At 32.1% G+C, this 19,377-nt stretch overlaps 4 protein-coding genes across 4 annotated transcripts; 1 reads left to right on the top strand and 3 right to left on the bottom strand.

Moving 5' to 3' along the window:
- Positions 1 to 1,452: 1,452 nt before the first annotated feature.
- LOC108479779 (uncharacterized) lies at positions 1,453 to 4,882 on the top strand. The gene is made up of 6 exons (XM_017782560.2): positions 1,453 to 1,803; positions 2,457 to 2,669; positions 3,392 to 3,487; positions 3,660 to 3,805; positions 4,147 to 4,366; positions 4,542 to 4,882. The coding sequence occupies exons 1-6, from the start codon at positions 1,669 to 1,671 to the stop codon at positions 4,734 to 4,736; spliced, it is 1,005 nt and encodes a 334-aa protein (XP_017638049.1). The 5' UTR covers positions 1,453 to 1,668; the 3' UTR covers positions 4,737 to 4,882.
- Positions 4,774 to 6,818, bottom strand: LOC108479778 (7-deoxyloganetin glucosyltransferase-like). Its single transcript, XM_017782558.2, has 2 exons — positions 5,916 to 6,818; positions 4,774 to 5,841 (listed from the first exon to the last, which is right to left on the bottom strand). The coding sequence occupies exons 1-2, from the start codon at positions 6,412 to 6,414 to the stop codon at positions 4,901 to 4,903; spliced, it is 1,440 nt and encodes a 479-aa protein (XP_017638047.1). The 5' UTR covers positions 6,415 to 6,818; the 3' UTR covers positions 4,774 to 4,900.
- Positions 6,819 to 10,387: 3,569 nt separating this feature from the next.
- Positions 10,388 to 13,939, bottom strand: LOC108478368 (chaperone protein dnaJ A6, chloroplastic-like). The gene is made up of 8 exons (XM_017780823.2): positions 13,697 to 13,939; positions 13,387 to 13,488; positions 13,013 to 13,154; positions 12,859 to 12,916; positions 12,387 to 12,429; positions 11,649 to 11,697; positions 11,453 to 11,533; positions 10,388 to 11,344 (listed from the first exon to the last, which is right to left on the bottom strand). The coding sequence occupies exons 2-8, from the start codon at positions 13,485 to 13,487 to the stop codon at positions 10,511 to 10,513; spliced, it is 1,308 nt and encodes a 435-aa protein (XP_017636312.1). The 5' UTR covers position 13,488; positions 13,697 to 13,939; the 3' UTR covers positions 10,388 to 10,510.
- Positions 13,940 to 16,705: 2,766 nt separating this feature from the next.
- On the bottom strand, positions 16,706 to 19,236 carry LOC108477660 (uncharacterized). Its single transcript, XM_017780177.2, has 4 exons — positions 18,189 to 19,236; positions 17,860 to 17,952; positions 16,968 to 17,035; positions 16,706 to 16,874 (listed from the first exon to the last, which is right to left on the bottom strand). The coding sequence occupies exons 1-4, from the start codon at positions 18,828 to 18,830 to the stop codon at positions 16,706 to 16,708; spliced, it is 972 nt and encodes a 323-aa protein (XP_017635666.1). The 5' UTR covers positions 18,831 to 19,236.
- Positions 19,237 to 19,377: the final 141 nt, after the last annotated feature.

Below are 19,377 nucleotides of genomic sequence, written 5' to 3'. Positions count from 1 at the left end.
AAAATATAAGAGAAATACAACAAAATCTAAAAAATTGGGGGCCTTTAAAACAATTTTCCCTTTTTCTGGTGGAGCCATTTTAAATGAGCCACCAGATATGCGCTGACACCTGACACCCTTCTGTTGATTTTGTCCTTTTACTTTTTTTAAGTTTTATCTATTTCTTTTATTCTTTTTCTTATTTTAAGTTTTATTTTTTAACTTTTAACTTTTCTTAATTTTAAAAACTTTAAATATATATTTTAAATTTATTTATTTTATTTATTATTAATTTTAAATTTTAAATATATATTTTGTATTTATCCTTATTTTATTTATTTATTATTAATTTTAAATTTTAAATTTTAAATGTTGTCTTTATCCTTATTTATTTTATTTATTTTTATTCTTAATTTTAAATATATATTTTTGAAATTATTTTTTAAAGTTTAAATATTATTTATTAAATATAAAATAATTTTTTATTAATACAAAACATTTAAATATTTAAAGATATGACCTTACAAATTTATTATTAGTTTTATAATATTTTAAATGTATATTTTAAAATTTAAAATTTAAAATTTATTTTTAAATATTAAATATATTTTATTTATTTTATTATTAATTTTAAAAACTTGAAATGTGTATTTGAAATATTGTATAATATATTTTTAATATTTTTTTAAAGTTTTAAATATATATTTTAAAAAATTTAAAATTTAAAATATTATTTTTAAATGTTAAATATAATTTTTAATAATATAAGACATTTAAATATTTAAAGATATGACTTTTCAAATTTATTATTAATTTTATAATATTTTATAATAAATAAATAAAATAAATAAGTGTAAAGACAAAATATATATTTAAAATTTAAAATTAATAATAAATAAAATAAATAAATTTAAAATACACATTTAAAGTTTTTTTAAAATTAAGAAAAAGTTAAAAGTTAAAAAAAAGAAAACTTAAAAAAAAGAAAAAGAATAAAAGAAAAAGACAAAACTTAAAAAAAAAATTAAAAAAAGTAAAAAAGACAAAATCAACAGAAGGGTGTCAGCTTGTTAGCGCATATCTGGTGGCGGCATTTAAAATGGCTACACCAAAAAAAGGGAAAATTGTTTTAAAGGCCCTCATTTTTTCAGATTTTGTAATATTTCTCTTATATTTTATTCAGATGCCGTCATTCTACATGGTTCCACTAAAAAAATATTTTTTTATGCTCTTTGCTGAAGTGGCAAGTTGGTGGCGTCATATAATTTGGCTCTACCAACTTTTACTGTAGGTTTTGGGTTATTTTAGTATTTAATTAAAAATGGGTCATTTTGGTATTTAATTAATTTATTAGGGTCATTTTAATAAAAAGGCCAAATAAAGAGCATATGGAAGGTTCCTGTCTCCTTCAGACGTCGCTGCTTACGTTTCTCACTTGCACTGCCTGACTCCAAACACTGAATCTCCTATTTATATAATGAAAAGGGCCCAACTCATAGCGCTATCCACTGTTTGGTTCCTTAGAAAACTAAAATTAATGTGGGAAACCAACAAAATTACTGGTTGACCGGTCTGGTATCAAAATACAATTTCGACTCTCCTGATCGACCAGTCTGCAGTGCACTCAAGCTTTGGCCTATATAAAGTATTCATATGAACTTAAAACAAATCAATAACGGTTGAAGAGATATGGGGTGGAAAGGAATTCTGGGTTTTGAGTATGGAATTGTTCAAGGACCTTTGGGACCGGATATTGCTGGTCCGGAGCTAGTTGCTGCTGTTGCAAACGCTGGTGGACTTGGCCTTCTTAGAGCTCCTGATTGGGTATTTAATTCTATTATTTCCTTTTCTATATGTTCATAGTTTGATCTTCCTTTGGTAAATACTAGCGCTTTAGAGCTCCTGATTGGATATTGAATTCTAGTATTTCCTCTTTTATATGTTGATAGTTTGATCTTCCTCTTCTGTTGTTTAAGTTTCACTAGAATGTTTGATTTGAATCTCATTTGACCACCTTTGATTAGTTACAATTTTACTCAAATACCATGTTTGGTTTCTGAGACTTTCTGATTTGTATAGCATGAGAAACCTTATTAAATGTAGGCAGCCGATGAATATATAAAGAAAGTTTTTACTGTTTTCTTGGTTAAGCCAATATGGTCTTCAAGTTCCAGGTTCAAGATTGGGAATTCCTAACCAATGAGTTGTATATGACTATTTACTAATAATGTACTTACTCTTCTCAATCTTGAACAGCTTTCAAGGTAATGGTAAGTTATCCAAATTATGCAACTTAACACAAGTAGATAAAATAAGGTCTGGTTTGAGTTTATTTTAGATTCCCAAGTAGATTTAAGGTATTACAATTGCTGATTTTATTTTGAAATTCAGAAATGGGTTACTTGTTACTAGTCTTAGTTCTAGCTCTGCTTAAACTATCAATCAACTGTTGATTTCCCCGTACTTTGTTGTACCAGGAATCACCAGATTATGTGAAAGAGTTGATAAGGAAGACTCGGAAGTTAACCGACAAACCCTTTGGGGTTGGTGTTGTTCTGGCATTTCCTCACAAAGAAAATGTAAAGGCTATACTAGAGGAGAAGGTAGCAGTGTTGCAACTGTATTGGGGAGAATGCTCAAAGGAGCTTGTAATAGAAGCTCATAATGCTGGGGTCAAGGTTGTTCCCCAAGTGAGTAACCTTTTTTCCCTCTCATTTCATTGTTAAATATGCCTTATGTCTTTTTCTGGATCGTGGAATCCTAATTCAACCAAAAACAAGCAAAAAGATACAACTTTGTATCGCCTATATGATATGATCGTTTTGTTAAGTGTATTAATCTCAATATGATATATACATTTAATATTGAGAAAGTTTGTGGGAAGGCGCTGGGGGCAGAGAAATCCCCTACTCGTTCCCAGTACTCTATGCCATACCATGATAGTTCGACATTACCATGTAATGGAATGACTTTGCCTACTTAATGTGATTTTTTGAACGCTTTCAGAAACTTCATTTTCATATTGCATTTTTAGTTCATTAATAACGTTTTCTTATGATATATATAGTTGCCTTTCTGCACATATGATGAAGTAATTCCATTAGTTTTTGCCTTTTTGGATCCAAGAGAGATGTGCAAGGTAGGGATGAGGTTTTACTTTGTGCCAGTAGTTAACTAGTACTTATCATGTAATGGCATGCAAGAATAACATGAGGAAATTCTGTATTGGGGACAATAATATGCATTCATTTGAGGGGGAAGAAGTTAAGAACATTCATTTTGAAGGCTCATGTTGTCATCAAATTCTTTGCCAATTTTTGAAATGGAGGTGAAGGGTGGTATGATGGTATATTTCATCTGTATTGTGCTCTCTCTTAGACTATATCATGAGCTAAATGTAACTCCATTGAAGGTTGGGAGTTTGGAGGAAGCAAAAAATGCAATTAATGTGGGCGTAGATGCAATCATTGTCCAAGGCCGTGAAGCAGGAGGGCATGTAATCGGACAGGTATGAGCATTTCTTGAGTTTTTTTATTATATTTCGACTATAGTACTAATAATTATCTTGGAGCTACTGCACTGCGTCCCATGCATTCAATGCCATTATACTTTGAGGATTAGTAAGATGTGTTTCTCAATCATCTAAAACTTGTAAAAATGTCATGTTTTATTATTTCCAGGAAGGTCTAATTTCCTTGTTGCCACGAGTAGTCGATCTTGTTGGTGATCACGGTATTCCCATTATTGCTGCTGGAGGCATTGTAGATGCTCGTGGTTATGTTGCTGCTTTGGCTCTTGGTGCTAAAGGCATTTGCATGGGCACAAGGTTAGGACCATGTCAGTGTAAAATAAAAAGTATCCACTTACAATAATCTGGACAGTTGGTTTCATTCCAAGACTGGTGGTGCTTAAATATGTTCAACTCGAGCATGATGCATGTGAAATATTCTCATCTTTGTTTAGTTGAATTTTTATGGCGTTTTGCCTCTTTTGTGTGTGTCAAAATCATTTGAACTCCAGCTAGTCTTGTGCAATAACTGAAAGGTAAGAAGTTAAGTTATGGAATCATGCTTAAGCCAAAATCATTGAGGTTTTTGTTGAACCATGCAGAAATTCTGGAGCATTTATAGTCTCTTAAGTTTGTCCTAAAGTATTGAGTTTCTGCAGGTTTCTGGCAACTCATGAAAGCTATGCCCACCCCACGTACAAGCGGAAACTGATTGAATACGATAAAACCGAGTATACAGATGTCTTTGGCAGAGCAAGGTGGCCTGGTGCACCACACCGTGTCCTGCAAACACCCTTCTTCTGTGATTGGAAATACCTTAGTGCTCAAGAAAATGAAACTAATCAGCCTATCATTGGTCGAACAATAATACACGGCGTGGTGAGAATCTTAGACAACGCATTATTGAAATAATTTTGCATAATGACATTTTCAACAATAGAACTATTTCCTAATCGGTTCATTCCACTAGAGTGGGGCTAGAGAGATATCACTGAAATGATATTGTGGTGAATGAAGAATCTAACCTTGTGTTAACTTGATGATTGTTTGATAGGAAAGAGAAATTCGGCGTTTTGCCGGTACAGTTCCGAACCCAACAACAACAGGTGACATTGAAAGCATGGTGATGTACGCAGGCCAAAGTGTAGGCCTCATCAAGGAAATTCTACCTGCCGGACAAGTTGTAAAGAAGCTGGTTGAAGCGGCTCAACTTCTTATCCACCAAACATTTAATCCGGACTCGATCTAAAATTGATTATGTGAATTTTATACCTTAATTGGTGAAGTTGTTACACAGTTTAAAAAGCTATTTCATTAGTATTCTAGATTTACACATATGTAATGTGAACTTTTATCCGATTTAATAACACAAAAAGCAAATCTCCATAGCAGAAACTTGGAAGTTGATACAGTTCAAGCATTTGGCATCCCTTGTTTCAACTGTGTAACAATCTTATTAAAATTAATGTAAGAAGAGCCATCAGGGCTTGTAGCTATTTCAGCTTTCTTCTTCCAATCTATGGCGTTTTGCCTTAAACCTTGCCCCTTCATCCCTTCCATCAACTCCCTCACAAGACTTTCAACTTTCTCCCTTTTGACATCACTGTCAATCTCCATCCCAATGCCCCACTTGGTGCACGAGTAGAAACAATTCATCTGTTGCTCTGCAAAAAATGGCCAACAAATCATCGGCACCCCTTCACTAACACTTTCCATGGTGGAATTCCACCCGCAATGCGTCAAAAACCCTCCCACTGAAGGGTGGCTCAATACCCTCTCTTGTGGGCACCACCCTACAAGCAGACCCCTGTCGCTTATTGCCGCCGTGAATTCCTTGGATAATATTCTTTCTCCACCGCCATCGACAATGTCCGGCCTAATAACCCACAAGAACGGATAGTTGGTGTCCGCAAGTCCCCATGCAAACTCACGCAAATGTTGAGGCGTCACTGTTATCAAGCTCCCATAATTTACATACACAACTGACTTGGGTTTCCATCTGTCCAACCAACCCAAGCATTCGGTGTCTTCTTTCCACAAATTCGAGCCAATGGAGTCCAAATTTGTGGGACAAAGCTGGCGTTGAAGCATTGATAAAGGACCAACAGTGTAGAGCTTGGGTAACTTGGTTTTAATGGCGTCCAAAACATGATGTTCAAAATCATCAAAGGTGTTGAGGATCACAGCATCAGCTTTCCTGGCATTGTTGACGGATTGCAAGTTGTAATTGAACATGATATCATCAGGGTTCGTGGTTCGAATGAAAGTGGGGATATCTTTTAATCTAACCCCTTTCAGTGCTGGTATCCAATCAATCTCCGTCTCAAGATATCCATTATTCAACTCACTCTCATCTGCAAATAATATTATTTAAACGAAGGGTAATCATATAAATCAGAACAAACTTATGTATGTAAATTGTAAGTACCTTTCAATGGGAAGTATCCACGTTCCTTAAGGTCTTCAAAGTGAAGGTAACCCAACATGCCACAAGCACTAGGAGTGAAAAGAACCATCTCAGGGATGCCAAATTCTTCAGCAACTTCCAAGGTGAAGCTCATCACCCCATCCGATATTATGCAAGTAACCGGAGGGACATCTGATCTAGCATTAAGTTTCATTATGAGCTCTCGAAACGAACGTAACCCATGAACCAGCAACATCGAGCACAAGTCGGGTAAATCTTGTATCCCCCGCATGTTGGTCGATGGCAAACCATCGGTTATCGTTTCGAACCGGAAATCGGGTGAGCCCCTGAGCGAGTCGAGTCCTCTCGACTGAATCAAGCGATAGTAGTTGAACTCGGTATGGATGAAAGTGATATGGAAGCCATGGAAGTGGAGGAGTTTGGCAAATAATAAGATAGGGTTAATGTGCCCTTGAGCTGGTAGAGGAATACAGACAGCATGGGGTTTCCCAGCTTCCATTTGGCCCTTTGAAAACGTGTAGAACTCACACTCTCCAATGGAACAAGAAAGGCATATTTAAATTGATAAAGAGGTTGACCTCAAAACAACCACAAGAGGATAAGAAGAGAGACCTCCACTTTGTTTTGTCCAAATTAATCTTATCCCACATTAAGGTTGATCGCAACGTGTCGTGTCACTGTAATTAAATATTGTTTTCGTTGGCCGACCTACGACATCATTGGAGCATTTGTATGTAAATACAGGACGGCATCTTAAAATTCATAAAATGAGTAGCCGATGGGAAGACTGTCATTGCACCAGGGCGAACTGAGTTTTTTTTTTCAGAAGGTTGGACTCTCCCAATCCCCCTAAATCCGCCCCTACCCACGGCAACAAAGAAAAGACAAAGGATATGTAGACTTTTTGTATAGCAATGATGTATAAACGGATATTTTTAATAGGAACCACACAATAAATTTTGATTTGTTCCAACCCTATAGATTTTTATTTTAGATACTATCTTTTCTAATTTATAATTTTTTTTTTACCATATCCATTTTTCTAGGGTAAATTATCTTAGTTGGTCACCTAATTTTTAGGTTGTTTTTATTTTGATCATTGCAATTTCATCACTTAATTTTTAAGACGCTTTCGTTTTAGTTACTCAACTGTTAAATCTCTAATGATGGTTAATAGTATATGTCTCGTCATGTTCACACTTTCGTTTTGATCACCCAGCTTCTAGGTCGCTTTCAATTTGGTCACCTCAAAACTACCAATTTTTAAAGTATTGATTGAGATAAAAAAAAACTAAGGATTAAAGTGAAAAAAATGGTAGAAACTAAAATAATGCATTAAAAAATTATCAAATTGTACTTGTTTATCACATTGCTGAAATTCTAATTTTGTTTAAATATTGAATTTTAAATTTCAAAACATAAAATCAATTAAATAATTTGTTAAATTTTTTATCCCTTGATAATGTTAACCAATTGTTGTTGTAATATTAAAATTAATTAAATTAATCTCCTTCTAAATTTTAAAATTTTATTTTATGTTTCTATATTATTTTAATGAAATCAACTGGATAACTCATAAATAATAATTGTTTATAAAGCTTAAATTTCTTTTGATTATGTAATCTCGAATCTTCTATACTAAACTAAAAGTAAAGAAAATCATTGCAATTAATTAAATTAATTGCTTGTTCTTCATTTGAGTAAAAAGTGATAATTTTTTTTGGATTTTGTTTGGTCGGAATATAAAATTAATTAATTTAATTAATTATAAGAATTTTCTTTGCTTTTAACTTTGTATGAAAGATTCGATATCATATAATCAAAAGAAATTTGAGTTTCATGTACACTTATTAAAGGTTATTTATTTGAGTTGATTTTAATTTAGAAATATAAAATAAAATTTTAAGATTTAAATGAGACTAAATTAATTAATTTAATTAATTTCAATATTGTAACAAATCGATTGACACTATCAAGTGATAAAAAATTCAATAACTTATTTAATTAATTTTGATGTTTTGAAATTTAAAATTTCAATATTGAAAAAATAGAACTTTCGCAATGAGATAAATAAGTATAATTTGACAATTTTAAAGCATTATTTTAGTTTCTACCACTTGTTTACTTTAATCCTTAATGTTTTTTATCCAATCAATATTATAAAAAAAAAAAATTTTTGGTAACCAAAATAGAAGTGTAAACATGATATGACTATTACCTGTACAAGTTAACCGCCATTTGAGATTTAACGGTTGGGTGATTAAAATGAAAACACTCTAAAAATTGAGTGATGGAATTGTAAGGATTTCATATTAGCTGACCAAAATGAAAGCACCCTAAAAGTTAGATTATTAAAATGAAAGTGTGAACATGATGTGGCGTGTACAAGTTAATTACCATTTGAGATTTCACAATTGGGTGACTAAAATAAAAGCGCTCTAAAAATTGGGTAATGAAATTGCAAAGATTTCATTTTCGGTGACCAAAATAAAAATGCCCTAAAAGTTGGGTGACCAACTAGGTAGTCTATCTTGTTCTTTTTTTATACAATGCTTACAACTAGGCAAACTCCCTTAAATCCAGGTTCTCCTCCAACAACAATACCGATATCAAATTAAGACTCAGTCGACTACTTTTTTATAATTAAGGGTTAAAGATAAATATTTTTAAAATTTAAATGTAAAGAGAACATCATTTTAAAATACAAATTTGTAACCGTGATTAAAGTATTACAAAATAATTTTAAAAATTGATATTGAAAAAAAAACCATCTCCCTATTCTTAGTATCAAGTATATGTTTGTATTAATAATTTTAAAATTTTAGAATATGTTTGGGTTAAGATTTGGATAAAAATTTTATCAAAGTTTTTGAAAATTTATAAAAATTTCAAATTTCTTTTAACAACTTAAAATCTCAATTCCAACTCCACCTAAAAATTTTTAAAATTCTTTTCATTTAGGCTCGTTTATTTCAACTTAAAATTTTTTACTTAAAATATTTTCAGCCTTTTCCAATATTTGTTTTATGTAAAATAAGATGGTAAACATAAAAGGTTTTTCAACTTCCATAAAATTATCCCATTATTTCCGTAAAATGTCTTACCAAATTTTGTTACGTAAGACATTTTCTAAACTGATAATGCTCTGTTCACTGTAACATTCTCGTACCCGACCCAAACATCGGGTCAAAGCACCAGGATATTATATTCTCTATTACATTTTTACTTATCAAATATTTTCTTATAAACTTTCATAAATTTTCTATTCAATCCCTTTTTGTCATAAAAGTTCAATATTTACTAGTTAATCATATTAAATCAATTTTCTTTCTTGTTATATTTTAATCACATAATTTATCTCAATATCTTATTTCACATATCAAATTTATATGTATTTAACTTCTATTTATTATTTCATCCACATATTTTCTTAAGTTTAACAATTTAGTCTTTGCTATCATAAAAATTCATATTTTTCAACAATTTCGCTTTTACAATACATTATACATATTTCATCATCTCATAACACATTCATTAAACTTTTACGATAATTTCCTTATTCACATATTAAATTGTTTCACACTTAAACTTTTGTACATTTTTCAATTTAGTCCCTATTGCCATGTAATTTATTTTCCACCGTATAAGCATTTTAATCAAATAGTTTATTATAATATCTTATTTCATATGACAAATTTTCATGCAAATCACTTCTCTATTTCAATTATAAATTTAACAAAGTTTACAGTTTAATCCCTAACATCACTTTTTATTCAATTTATTACTTATCATAATCTCAAATGTACGTTTGTTTCATTGAAAACAACTTTTATAAAATATTTTAAAAATTTGTCAAACAACAAAATATTTTACAAAGATTCATTAAAACACTGAAAATATTAATATTTCTAGAAAAATAAATCATTTTCTAAAAATCATTTTCAATGAAATAAAAGATATCATCCCACAATAAAATAAAAAATTAAATTTAAAATTTGACTTTTGCCCATATTATTAAAATTTTTATACATTTTACAGATCAAACTATACTCATATTACATATTTTATATTATTTATTTTTAATATCATTATTTTTATAATTATTTTAAATTTTCATTTAATGCTAGTATTTCAAAATGCATCACTTCAAACTCAAACTACTAGTATTTGTGATTATCTTATTTAGATAAATAATAATTTAAAAAAATTAAGCTATTGAAATCATTAATTAACAAATAATTATAAAAGTTAATAATGATACTAACAATAACTAAATAAAAATGCAATATAAATATCATTAAATTTGTAAAAATTATAAATGTTTTTAATAATATAAAATATAAATTAAAATTAAATAAAGATAATATTCCAAAGTTTTATAGTGAAAATGTAAAAAATTAAGAGTCGGAAGAATGGGACTTGGCCAGTCAGGTACGCCATTTAATCTCTTCTAAGCTTGTTATAGCTCACCATTTGTATAGATCTTTCTAATAATGAATTTGTCAATTATCATAATTGTGGTATAAATTTGTCAGAAACTTGTAATATAAGAAATACATGAATTCCAGGAAAAATGCTTATGCTAATATACCCTCTTATCTCCTGCTACCATTCAAAGTCTTGGTTTTCTTCAGGTTGGCTAGTTCTTCAACGAGCCTCCTTTCTTCATCACTTAGCTGCCTTGGGATTTCCACCTGCACTCTCACTAATTGGTCCCCCCTCATTCTGCCTTTGTTCAGCAACGGCACTCCTTTCTTTGACATCACCAAGGTTGTTCCAGGCTGGATACCGGCAGGGATTTTAAGATCGGCCGATCCATCAACTGTAGGTACCTTCACTGTTGTCCCCAAGATTGCATCAATGTATGAAATCTTGCATGTATAGAGGATGTTCGTGTCATCCCGTTTCAGTACAGGGTCTGGGATCACTTCAATGACAACAAAAAGATCACCAGGAGCACCCCCTCTCTTTCCAGCATTGCCCTCTGATCTGACCCTCAATCGACTACCGGAATCAACCCCAGCAGGCACCTTCAGGCTAATCTTCTTTGATTTCCTCTCTCTTCCATCGCCGCCACATTTGTCACAAGGAGTGAATGTTTCCCCAGTCCCACTACAGGCAGAACATGTCATTACCTGCTGGAAGACACCCAGCGGAGTCCTTGATGATGAGACAACTTGCCCTTGCCCACCACATGTGGTGCAAGTATATGCCTTGGTCCCTGACTTTGCACCTGAACCATCACAGGTTGTACAGTTGTCAAGCCTGGACACATCGATCTCTTTTTCTACCCCAAAGACAGCTTCCTTGAAAGTCAAGACTAGATTGCAAATTAGATCTTCGCCATCTGCGGCCATATTTCTTGCACCTCTATTTCTGATGTCCATGTCGAAAAATGAGCTAAATAGATCAAATGGATTGGTAAAGTCCTACAAGAATAAACGGAAAAGATTTGACTTATTAAGAAGAGAGATGTGCCTAAAATAGAGATATTGGTAAAGTTTCACAGATTTATTCTATTGATCGAAGTAACTTACCCCCATGTCCATAGTAGAACCTTTAAGACCATCTTTACCATATCTGTCGTATATAGAACGCTTCTTATCATCTGACAAGACCTGCACCGCATATTTTTCATCTTTATTATACAAATATCCTGAACAAAAGAAGTTGCACATCAAATCCCAAGTTCAATGCAGCACCCATGACCAATCACTGATGTTCGACTTGTACCTCATAAGCTTCACTAATCTCCTTAAATTTCTGTTCAGCTCCTGCTTCCCTGAAGGCATGATATATATTAGCATAAAATTAAAATTGCAAACCGATAAAGAAGCGTAGTCATTTAAGGTATGTTATGTTTAGCATACAAAGAGATCTGCATCTATTTTGGCAAGAATGTGTGCTAATAGAATTAGGAACAGACATAGAGAGGATAGAATAGTGAAAAATGAGGATTTACAACTACATGTTTTGCTAATGGAAGGACTGGAAAGACAACATGATAGGAAAAATATGGGTGCAGTCTTGGGGGCAATAAGAATTTCCACAACATCCCCTCAAATTGATCTTCATAATTGCTACAAAAGCTCAATTTTCAATGGGCACTTCTTGTTATCTAATCAAGGCAGGACTAGTAACCACTAAAGCACACGTCAATTTAATAATTAAGCCTTCAAGTTAGCAAGTGAGACATGTTAAATCAACTACTCTGGAAGATTACTGTGTTTCAAGGTGGCAACACTGCAGTGGAGTCAAGGTGGCAAATCAATAGAAGAATCCAATATGTCTAGGTTTGAAGGTTATGATTACCAGTTTTGATCACATTGTAGCAATAAATTAAAGAAAAAAAAATGATAAAATGGATATTTCCCCAGCAGAGGGGGGACTGATATATGATAGATTTAACATTCCAGCTGATACCTAAATAATATAAATAATTGCAAAAATTAAAAAGGTTCTTTAACTTACTTGTTCACATCAGGATGATAATTCCTGGCGAGTTTTCGATAAGCTGAAAGTTAAAGAAGGGTATAGTCAGTACAAATGAATCAAAATCAATATTTTTATAGCTCCTAAATTACATGACTATAACAGATAAAGAAATAATACAAAGGGGAATACTCCTACTGTCCCACATACTTCAGTAAATAAGGCTGACTAAGCACAGTAACAGAATAAGATTTGGATTCTAAATCAAAGAAACTTTTGGCAGACACTTAAAATGTCACAATAAAAGCATTGATTTTAAAACTTTCAATGAGGATGATAGCCGTAAAGCGTGAATGTGTAAATGAAGTCATAGGGGAAGCCTTCGATAAATGTCGACCTCAAGACCATATGCAAAACACAAGCCATCATATGCAAACCATGTCAAGTTGAAAAAGAAAAAAGCAGATGGTGTAAACACAGAAATCAAGAATAAACAGGGTAGTTCATTCACCGCTTTTTATGTCTGATTTGCTGGCATTTTTAGATACTCCAAGGATGGAATAGTAGTCCTGCAAAATGTATGCAGTTACGAAAGAAAATACCAGAAAGGAAAAATAACCAAAGAAGAAAAGTTTAGAACCATAGTTGCTAGATAAGTACTCTACCCGAGCAGCTTTGACAATCAGACGCCTTGCCAAGTGGTGACATGGGATTTTAGGTGACCATGAATTGAATAACAAATGCGTCAAATTTTGAGGAAAAATGCTTGAACTTGAAAATGATAACGCTTCTATCTCAGTTGAAACACTGCATAACACAACATAAACACGTAAAATTGTTGCTCTAAAGCAAAAACCATTATTGATAATATGCAGACAACATATTTTCCAGAACCTAAAAGCTGCAGTGCACCAACTAAATGATTTAAAAATTTAACCTTCTATATTAAGACGTTTATTAAAAGAACTTAAACCTCCATGACATATATAAACACACACACACACACACAACTCTTAAACCTCCAAGGAGAAAATCTCACCGCGCTTGAGATATCCGCCATTTGTTGGTATTCAAGCTTGACAAAAGCCGCGGTCCAAGCCCAGTCACCACTGTGTTTCCACAAGGTATAGCCGTCGCCATACTTTGAAACAAAGAATCAAAAGTTAATCTAGCAAACAAGCAGTAAAAGAGAAACGATAGCAAACAAGCAGTAAAAGAGAAACGATCCTAGCAACACTTGTTAGCCAAAGCAATTACGAGAACCCCAGCATATTTCTTTAACTTACTAGATATATCAGAGAACATATAGATTATAAGTTGGGTTACTTGAGTTCTGATAAATTAATTACCTGAAACTACCAAATATGGCTCTTCTTCTCAAGCTTTTAGGCTATGGGTTCCACTGTTGGTAGCTGAATAATGAACTGCGAGAGGCGCCTTTCCTGCCTTGGGGCAGAGATGGGTGGTGGAAGGAAACGTTTGAAAGCAGAGCAATGCTTTGCTTTTGACTAAACACTCGAGAGATCCCATCGCTACGAAGTGGAAGAAATGACATAAAGACTCCAACAGGACACTAACCTGCGGAAGCTATTAGAGTTTTCTGGAAACTATTTACTATTTCGTTTTTTTTTTATAAATTAATATTTTATTTATTAAGCGGTAGAAATTAGTTTTTGTCCTAAATTTTAATATTAGTAAATTAATTTTATTTCATATATTAATATTTAATTTCACGTGCGTAATGGAAAGCTTTTTAATTATTTTTAAGTAATTTAAAATTGGATCATCATCTTGTTAGTTCATAAATATCTTTTATTAGATCAAGTTGGCGCGATATGCATGGTATTATACCATATATATTATGATTAATCCAAATATATTATTTTTATTTAATATTTAATGATTATATGCCAATTATTTCAAAGAAGTTTACAAAATATTGACCAACTAAAGCTGTGAAACCTCTCAATGAGTCAGTACTGTCCCTTGATTAAATCAGGATTTTGTCTCCTTATTCTGACAACAGCTAAAGTGCTTAAGGCTGAGTTCATAGAGTAAGGCACCTATAAGAAGACATGAGCATCCACGAATGGTAACTTTGAATCTTCTCCCTTTAAATAGCAACTTCGAGCATATATGTATAAATAGAGTTGAGAGATAAAACTTTAGCTTGAGCTAGAGATAATACAAACCATATTCAGGGGTTTAATGGTTTTAGATGAATAATATTTTGCAAATTTCTTAAAAGGAATTAACCTCCTCTCAATAATATATTTTATTATCATAAACAATTTAATATATTTTTAATATTTACAATGTAATATATTATTTTTCAATAATTACTTGAAAATATAACATATTATAGACTTAATGTATAGGTTAAATCGAGCTTAGACTATAACTATAAGAGCCCAAAATTGACTTATATTTTAAATAAATTTATTTTTTAATAAATTTTCGGATTTAATTTGTTTACCTAAACTCTTTCAAAATATTTGAATCAACTAGTAAACTTGTAGGACAACGGAATCCTTAAATATTAGTTGACTATAAATTAAATAATTTAAAAATATTTTTATTTAAATTTTAATTATAAAATATATAAATATTAATATAGAAAAGGATTATTTGAGCAGGCTAGGTTGATATGGACCCAAGACTGAATTTTTTTTCTTTTAGGATCAGATCATGAATTTGTTCATCCATGTATAACTTGAGCGAGATATTTTTTTTTGGTACAACGATGACTTGGACCTAAGTTAATCTTAAGGTAGGTGAACACCTCGTTAATAGGCCACAACTTAGGGTTTCAGCTTATGCATGGCATTAATATTACATAGTTGCTCAAGCCAAGTTTGATTTGGCATCAAAATTTATCCAAGTCTACGCATATTATAAATGATTAACCCAAACTCATTTAAGCTTACTCGTATTATTTTTACTAAATATATAGTGATTATATATGTTGAGGAAAGATCGACTCATTTTAGAGAAGTTTTCAAAATGTTATTCAATTGAGGCCATTGAACCCTTTAATGAGTCAATATTGTCTCTTGGTGTAACTAGGTTTTGTCTCTTGAATTTTACGAGAGTTGGAGTGCTTAAGCTAGGTTCATGGAGTAAGAATACCTCGTAAAAATACATGAGCATTTGCACATGGTAGGATTTGAACTAACTATGGGCACATATATCTTATCAGAGTTGAGAGACAAATATTTGGCTGGACTTGAAAAGAATACTGACCCTATTTAAGGGTTTGTCGATTCTAGACAAATAACATTTTGTAGACCTCCTCTCAATAATACATATTTTACTAGCATAACAATTTAATATATCTTTTAATATTTATATTGTAGTATAATAATTTTTCAGGTAAAATAATAATGTAATGTATAAAAAAATATTACATATTATATACTTAACAGGTAGATTAGATCAAACTTAGATTATAAATATTGAAGCTGAAGTTGAATTTATATTTTAAATGATTTTTTTCGTCAAAATCTATTTTTTAGATTTAATTTGTTTTGTCTAAACCCTTTCAAAATCTTCAATAGATAGTTGAAGCCCAACCCTTTGATTAGAGGTGTTTAATCGGTTAACCGACCCGAACTACCATTAATTGAATTAGCTGACCCTTTTAAACCCTTAACTGTTAACTGAACCGAACTTTTTCGGTTAATCTGGTCGGTTAACCGAAATTTATATATATTTTTTATTTTTGGTTAAAACAAGTACAAAACATATAAAAAATTAATCGACTTAACCGACCGATTAATTTATATTTTCAAAAAATTAACCGAACTGACCGAATACTTATATATTATAATATTATTTATTAAATTCGATTAATTCAGTTAACCGACTGATTTTGAACCGAATTAACCGTTAACCGAACTTACAAAAAATTATTAACTGACCCTCGACCGAATTAATTCGGTTAATTTATCGATTAACTGAATTCCGTCAATTAACCGAATTAATTCGGTTTTACCCGAAATTTGCACACCTCTACCTTTGATTACTATGTTAGGAATCTCTGATCCAAGTGATGAGCCACAATGATAGTAGTCGGTAAAAGTACTAAAAAGGTTAGTCTGTAATTTTTAAATAAAATTTGATAATTTATTCCAAATAAACTCTTATCATTTTATCTAAATAAACCCTTATTTTAAATGAAAAAAAAGTAATTATATTAAGGGTTTATTTAGATATAAATGAAAAGCTAAGGTTTAACTTAAAAAGTGAAGCATTATTTAAATGTAATAAAAGTGTATAAATAAAAGGAGGGATGAAATTGAAGTTATTGAGAAGAAAAAAGAGAGAGGTAATACTAATAGTGAAATGTAAAGTTAAAATTAGGACCATAAAGAATCGAAAAGGGGTAAAAGGGAAGGGGGACGATGAGGTGTTAGAGAATCAAAAAGGAAAGATTTTAAGTGCTTCATGAAATCCTTTGACTTTTCTATGTTTACAGCATGCCCTGCATTCTTAATCACTACAATCTTAGCCTCTTCCCCCACATGCCTACACCACACAACACAACACATTCAAATACATATTAATCAGTACCAGCTCATACGTCCAAGGAAAAGAAAACACATTATTATGGTTATTAACCTTTTTAATCTGTAGCCAAGTTCCAATGGGAATATCTTATCTTCTTCTCCCCATATTATCAATACGCTCTTTAAGAATAAGAAAAAATGAAGAAGGGTTAAATTAAATTAATATAAGAATAGAAGTAATGGTTTGTACAAATAAACAAATACAAATGTTAAATATGGACATTTCTGGATATGGGAATACTATTTTAAAGGAGTAGAAAGTTAATATTTTTTTTACAAGAGTAATTTGGTTTTTTCTGTTAAAAATTTCATTCATTTCTATCGTTAAAAACTGACGTGACTAACAGAATAACCGGAAAGTTACACTTGGTGTGTCACGTGTACCTCATTATGACATACATAGATCAATTTTTAATAGTAGAAATGTATGTAATTTTTAACAGAATGACTAATTTGCTCATTGATCTAATCTACAAGGACTAATTTGCATATTTTTTAGAAAAGGGGGCCAAATGTAATGTAACTCTTAGTATAAGGGCCTCCATGATATTTTTACCCATCAAATAAATCCATTTGACACTAAAACCTAATGAGGGGTAAGAGTTTGCAAGATATCGGTGAAATTGAGAAAATTAAACCGAATAAATCGAAATAATTTAATATTTGATTTTTTATTTATTCAATTGGTTATCGAGTACCTGAATTTAACATTTTTTTAAATATAGTATTCATGTTTTTTATACAATGTGGTACTATGTATGTGATATATGAAAAAATTATACATTTTGGTATCTAAAAGTAATTATGTTAACTTTTAGTATTTAATTCATAATTTAATATGGTTAATTAATAATATTAGCAAATAATAAGTTTATGAAATATTGAAGTTATATAGGGTGTAAGAAAACAAAATTGAAAGAAGGGAACAAGAGAAGAGCTTAAACCTGTGTGATCTTAGGAATGTTACTGAGTTTTCTATCCTTTAGTATTGCCACTAGCAGCTCTCTTTTCTCTTTAAGATGGTCTGTACACATTACCTGCAGCAAACATATATGCAATGATGAAATACAGAAAATACAAGCTTAGGGTTTAGTTTTACTTGGTTGAATTCCAATATGTACAATTCTTTTTTATATTGAAATCGCTACATTCTTCGTTAGAATTCAATCTATCACTTTTCAAGTCAATAAAATTGAATTACTGAAAAGTTTGCAATAATTAGAAGAATATAATGATAGAATTAGAATGGGAAGGGAAAGTGAAGCAAGCTTACATCAATGAAATCTGAGAGAAAAAAGCTTGGAACCCACTTGCCTATGGGCTTGACGAAGGAAAATTTAATCAAGTCTCTCAGTCTCTCAGGCGTTTGTGGCAACAAAATACTCAAAGCCTCATTCAAATCCGATACATTAAATAAACCCTCTTCCAAATCCTTCTCCTCTAAGCAAACCCCAGCGCAGCACAACACCAACTTCTCCATTTTCTCTGGAAACTGTGCCGCCATACTGTACCCCACGAACCCGCCGTAGCTTATGCCTACCAAGCTCATTCTTGGTACTCCGTGCGCCTCCATCAGTTTCATCAGCGATTGAGCCTGGAACGACTCCGTCCGCTCGCTTCTCGTCGTGTAGGATTCACCGAAGAAGATAAGGTCTGGCACATAGACGTTGAATCGAGATGTGAAGTGGCGGAGATGCTCACCGTATTGCCACATGGCATTGGCACCGAATCCGTGAACAAGGAGGAGATTGGGCCTGGAAGCGTTGTGGCTTTTTGGTACCCAACAGTGCATGACGGTGCCTTCGCCGAGATCAGTCCTGATCGAACGAAGGCCTGCATTGCCGAACGAATAACGGTAGAACCAATCGCGAGACGCCGTGAAGCTGAAGTATCTTGACAACTTGGAATGGCGCATTGTGTGCTCTTCTAATTGCAAAAAAAGAAAAAAAGATCAAACGAAATTTCAAATTTCCTGGTGTTGAGTTTGATGATGTTGTTCCATATTGAATCCAGATGATAAATTCAGCTTTCAAAATTTGTTGTAGCATATATTTTGGGGGTAAATAAATTTGACAAAAAGGAAGCGTGAAAATCGCCTAGTTACATTAGCGTCCCGAAACAAAGATTAGTTACGTAGGGGGAAAAGACAAGAATGGCTAGAAAATCTTTGCCATAAATTAAGAGGAGCATATTGGTTTGCTGAGAGGATAGGAGAGTCCAACAAGATTCCATACATGCGCGATTTTCGCTTTCCTCTCTGTTGCCAGAGGTGGCTTGCAGAACCCGGAATTTGATCCCAGAGGAACATCCCTCGCTTGATTCTGCGTAAACAAACAAACAAACAAAAACCATATCTTCTAAGTTGCCTATTAAACTTAAAAAGTTACACCAAATGTTGTATTGATTACACGCATCTGCATGGACAAAGTTAGAATAATCTTTTAAGGTCAAAATTTTAATTT

Source organism: Gossypium arboreum, chromosome 12 (assembly GCF_025698485.1).
Source record: "Gossypium arboreum isolate Shixiya-1 chromosome 12, ASM2569848v2, whole genome shotgun sequence".
In the NCBI taxonomy this organism is placed as follows: domain Eukaryota; kingdom Viridiplantae; phylum Streptophyta; class Magnoliopsida; order Malvales; family Malvaceae; genus Gossypium; species Gossypium arboreum.
This window is presented reverse-complemented; position numbering and strand designations above follow the sequence as displayed.

Coding starts and splice junctions, on each gene's coding strand:
- LOC108479778 (XM_017782558.2), bottom strand. CDS start 6,414: ATGGAAGCTGGGAAACCCCATGCTGTCTGTATTCCTCTACCAGCTCAA. Junction 5,842..5,915: donor TGGATACTTCCCATTGAAAG/GTACTTACAATT, acceptor TATTATTTGCAG/ATGAGAGTGAGTTGAATAAT.
- LOC108478368 (XM_017780823.2), bottom strand. CDS start 13,487: ATGGCGACGGCTATACCTTGTGGAAACACAGTGGTGACTGGGCTTGGA. Junction 11,534..11,648: donor AGATTAGTGAAGCTTATGAG/GTACAAGTCGAA, acceptor TATGCGGTGCAG/GTCTTGTCAGATGATAAGAA. Junction 11,345..11,452: donor GTTCTACTATGGACATGGGG/GTAAGTTACTTC, acceptor TTATTCTTGTAG/GACTTTACCAATCCATTTGA.
- LOC108477660 (XM_017780177.2), bottom strand. CDS start 18,830: ATGCGCCATTCCAAGTTGTCAAGATACTTCAGCTTCACGGCGTCTCGC. Junction 17,036..17,859: donor ACATTCCTAAGATCACACAG/GTTTAAGCTCTT, acceptor TTATTCTTAAAG/AGCGTATTGATAATATGGGG. Junction 16,875..16,967: donor CTTGGCTACAGATTAAAAAG/GTTAATAACCAT, acceptor TGTGTGGTGTAG/GCATGTGGGGGAAGAGGCTA.
- LOC108479779 (XM_017782560.2), top strand. CDS start 1,669: ATGGGGTGGAAAGGAATTCTGGGTTTTGAGTATGGAATTGTTCAAGGA. Junction 3,488..3,659: donor GAGGGCATGTAATCGGACAG/GTATGAGCATTT, acceptor TATTATTTCCAG/GAAGGTCTAATTTCCTTGTT. Junction 4,367..4,541: donor GAACAATAATACACGGCGTG/GTGAGAATCTTA, acceptor ATTGTTTGATAG/GAAAGAGAAATTCGGCGTTT.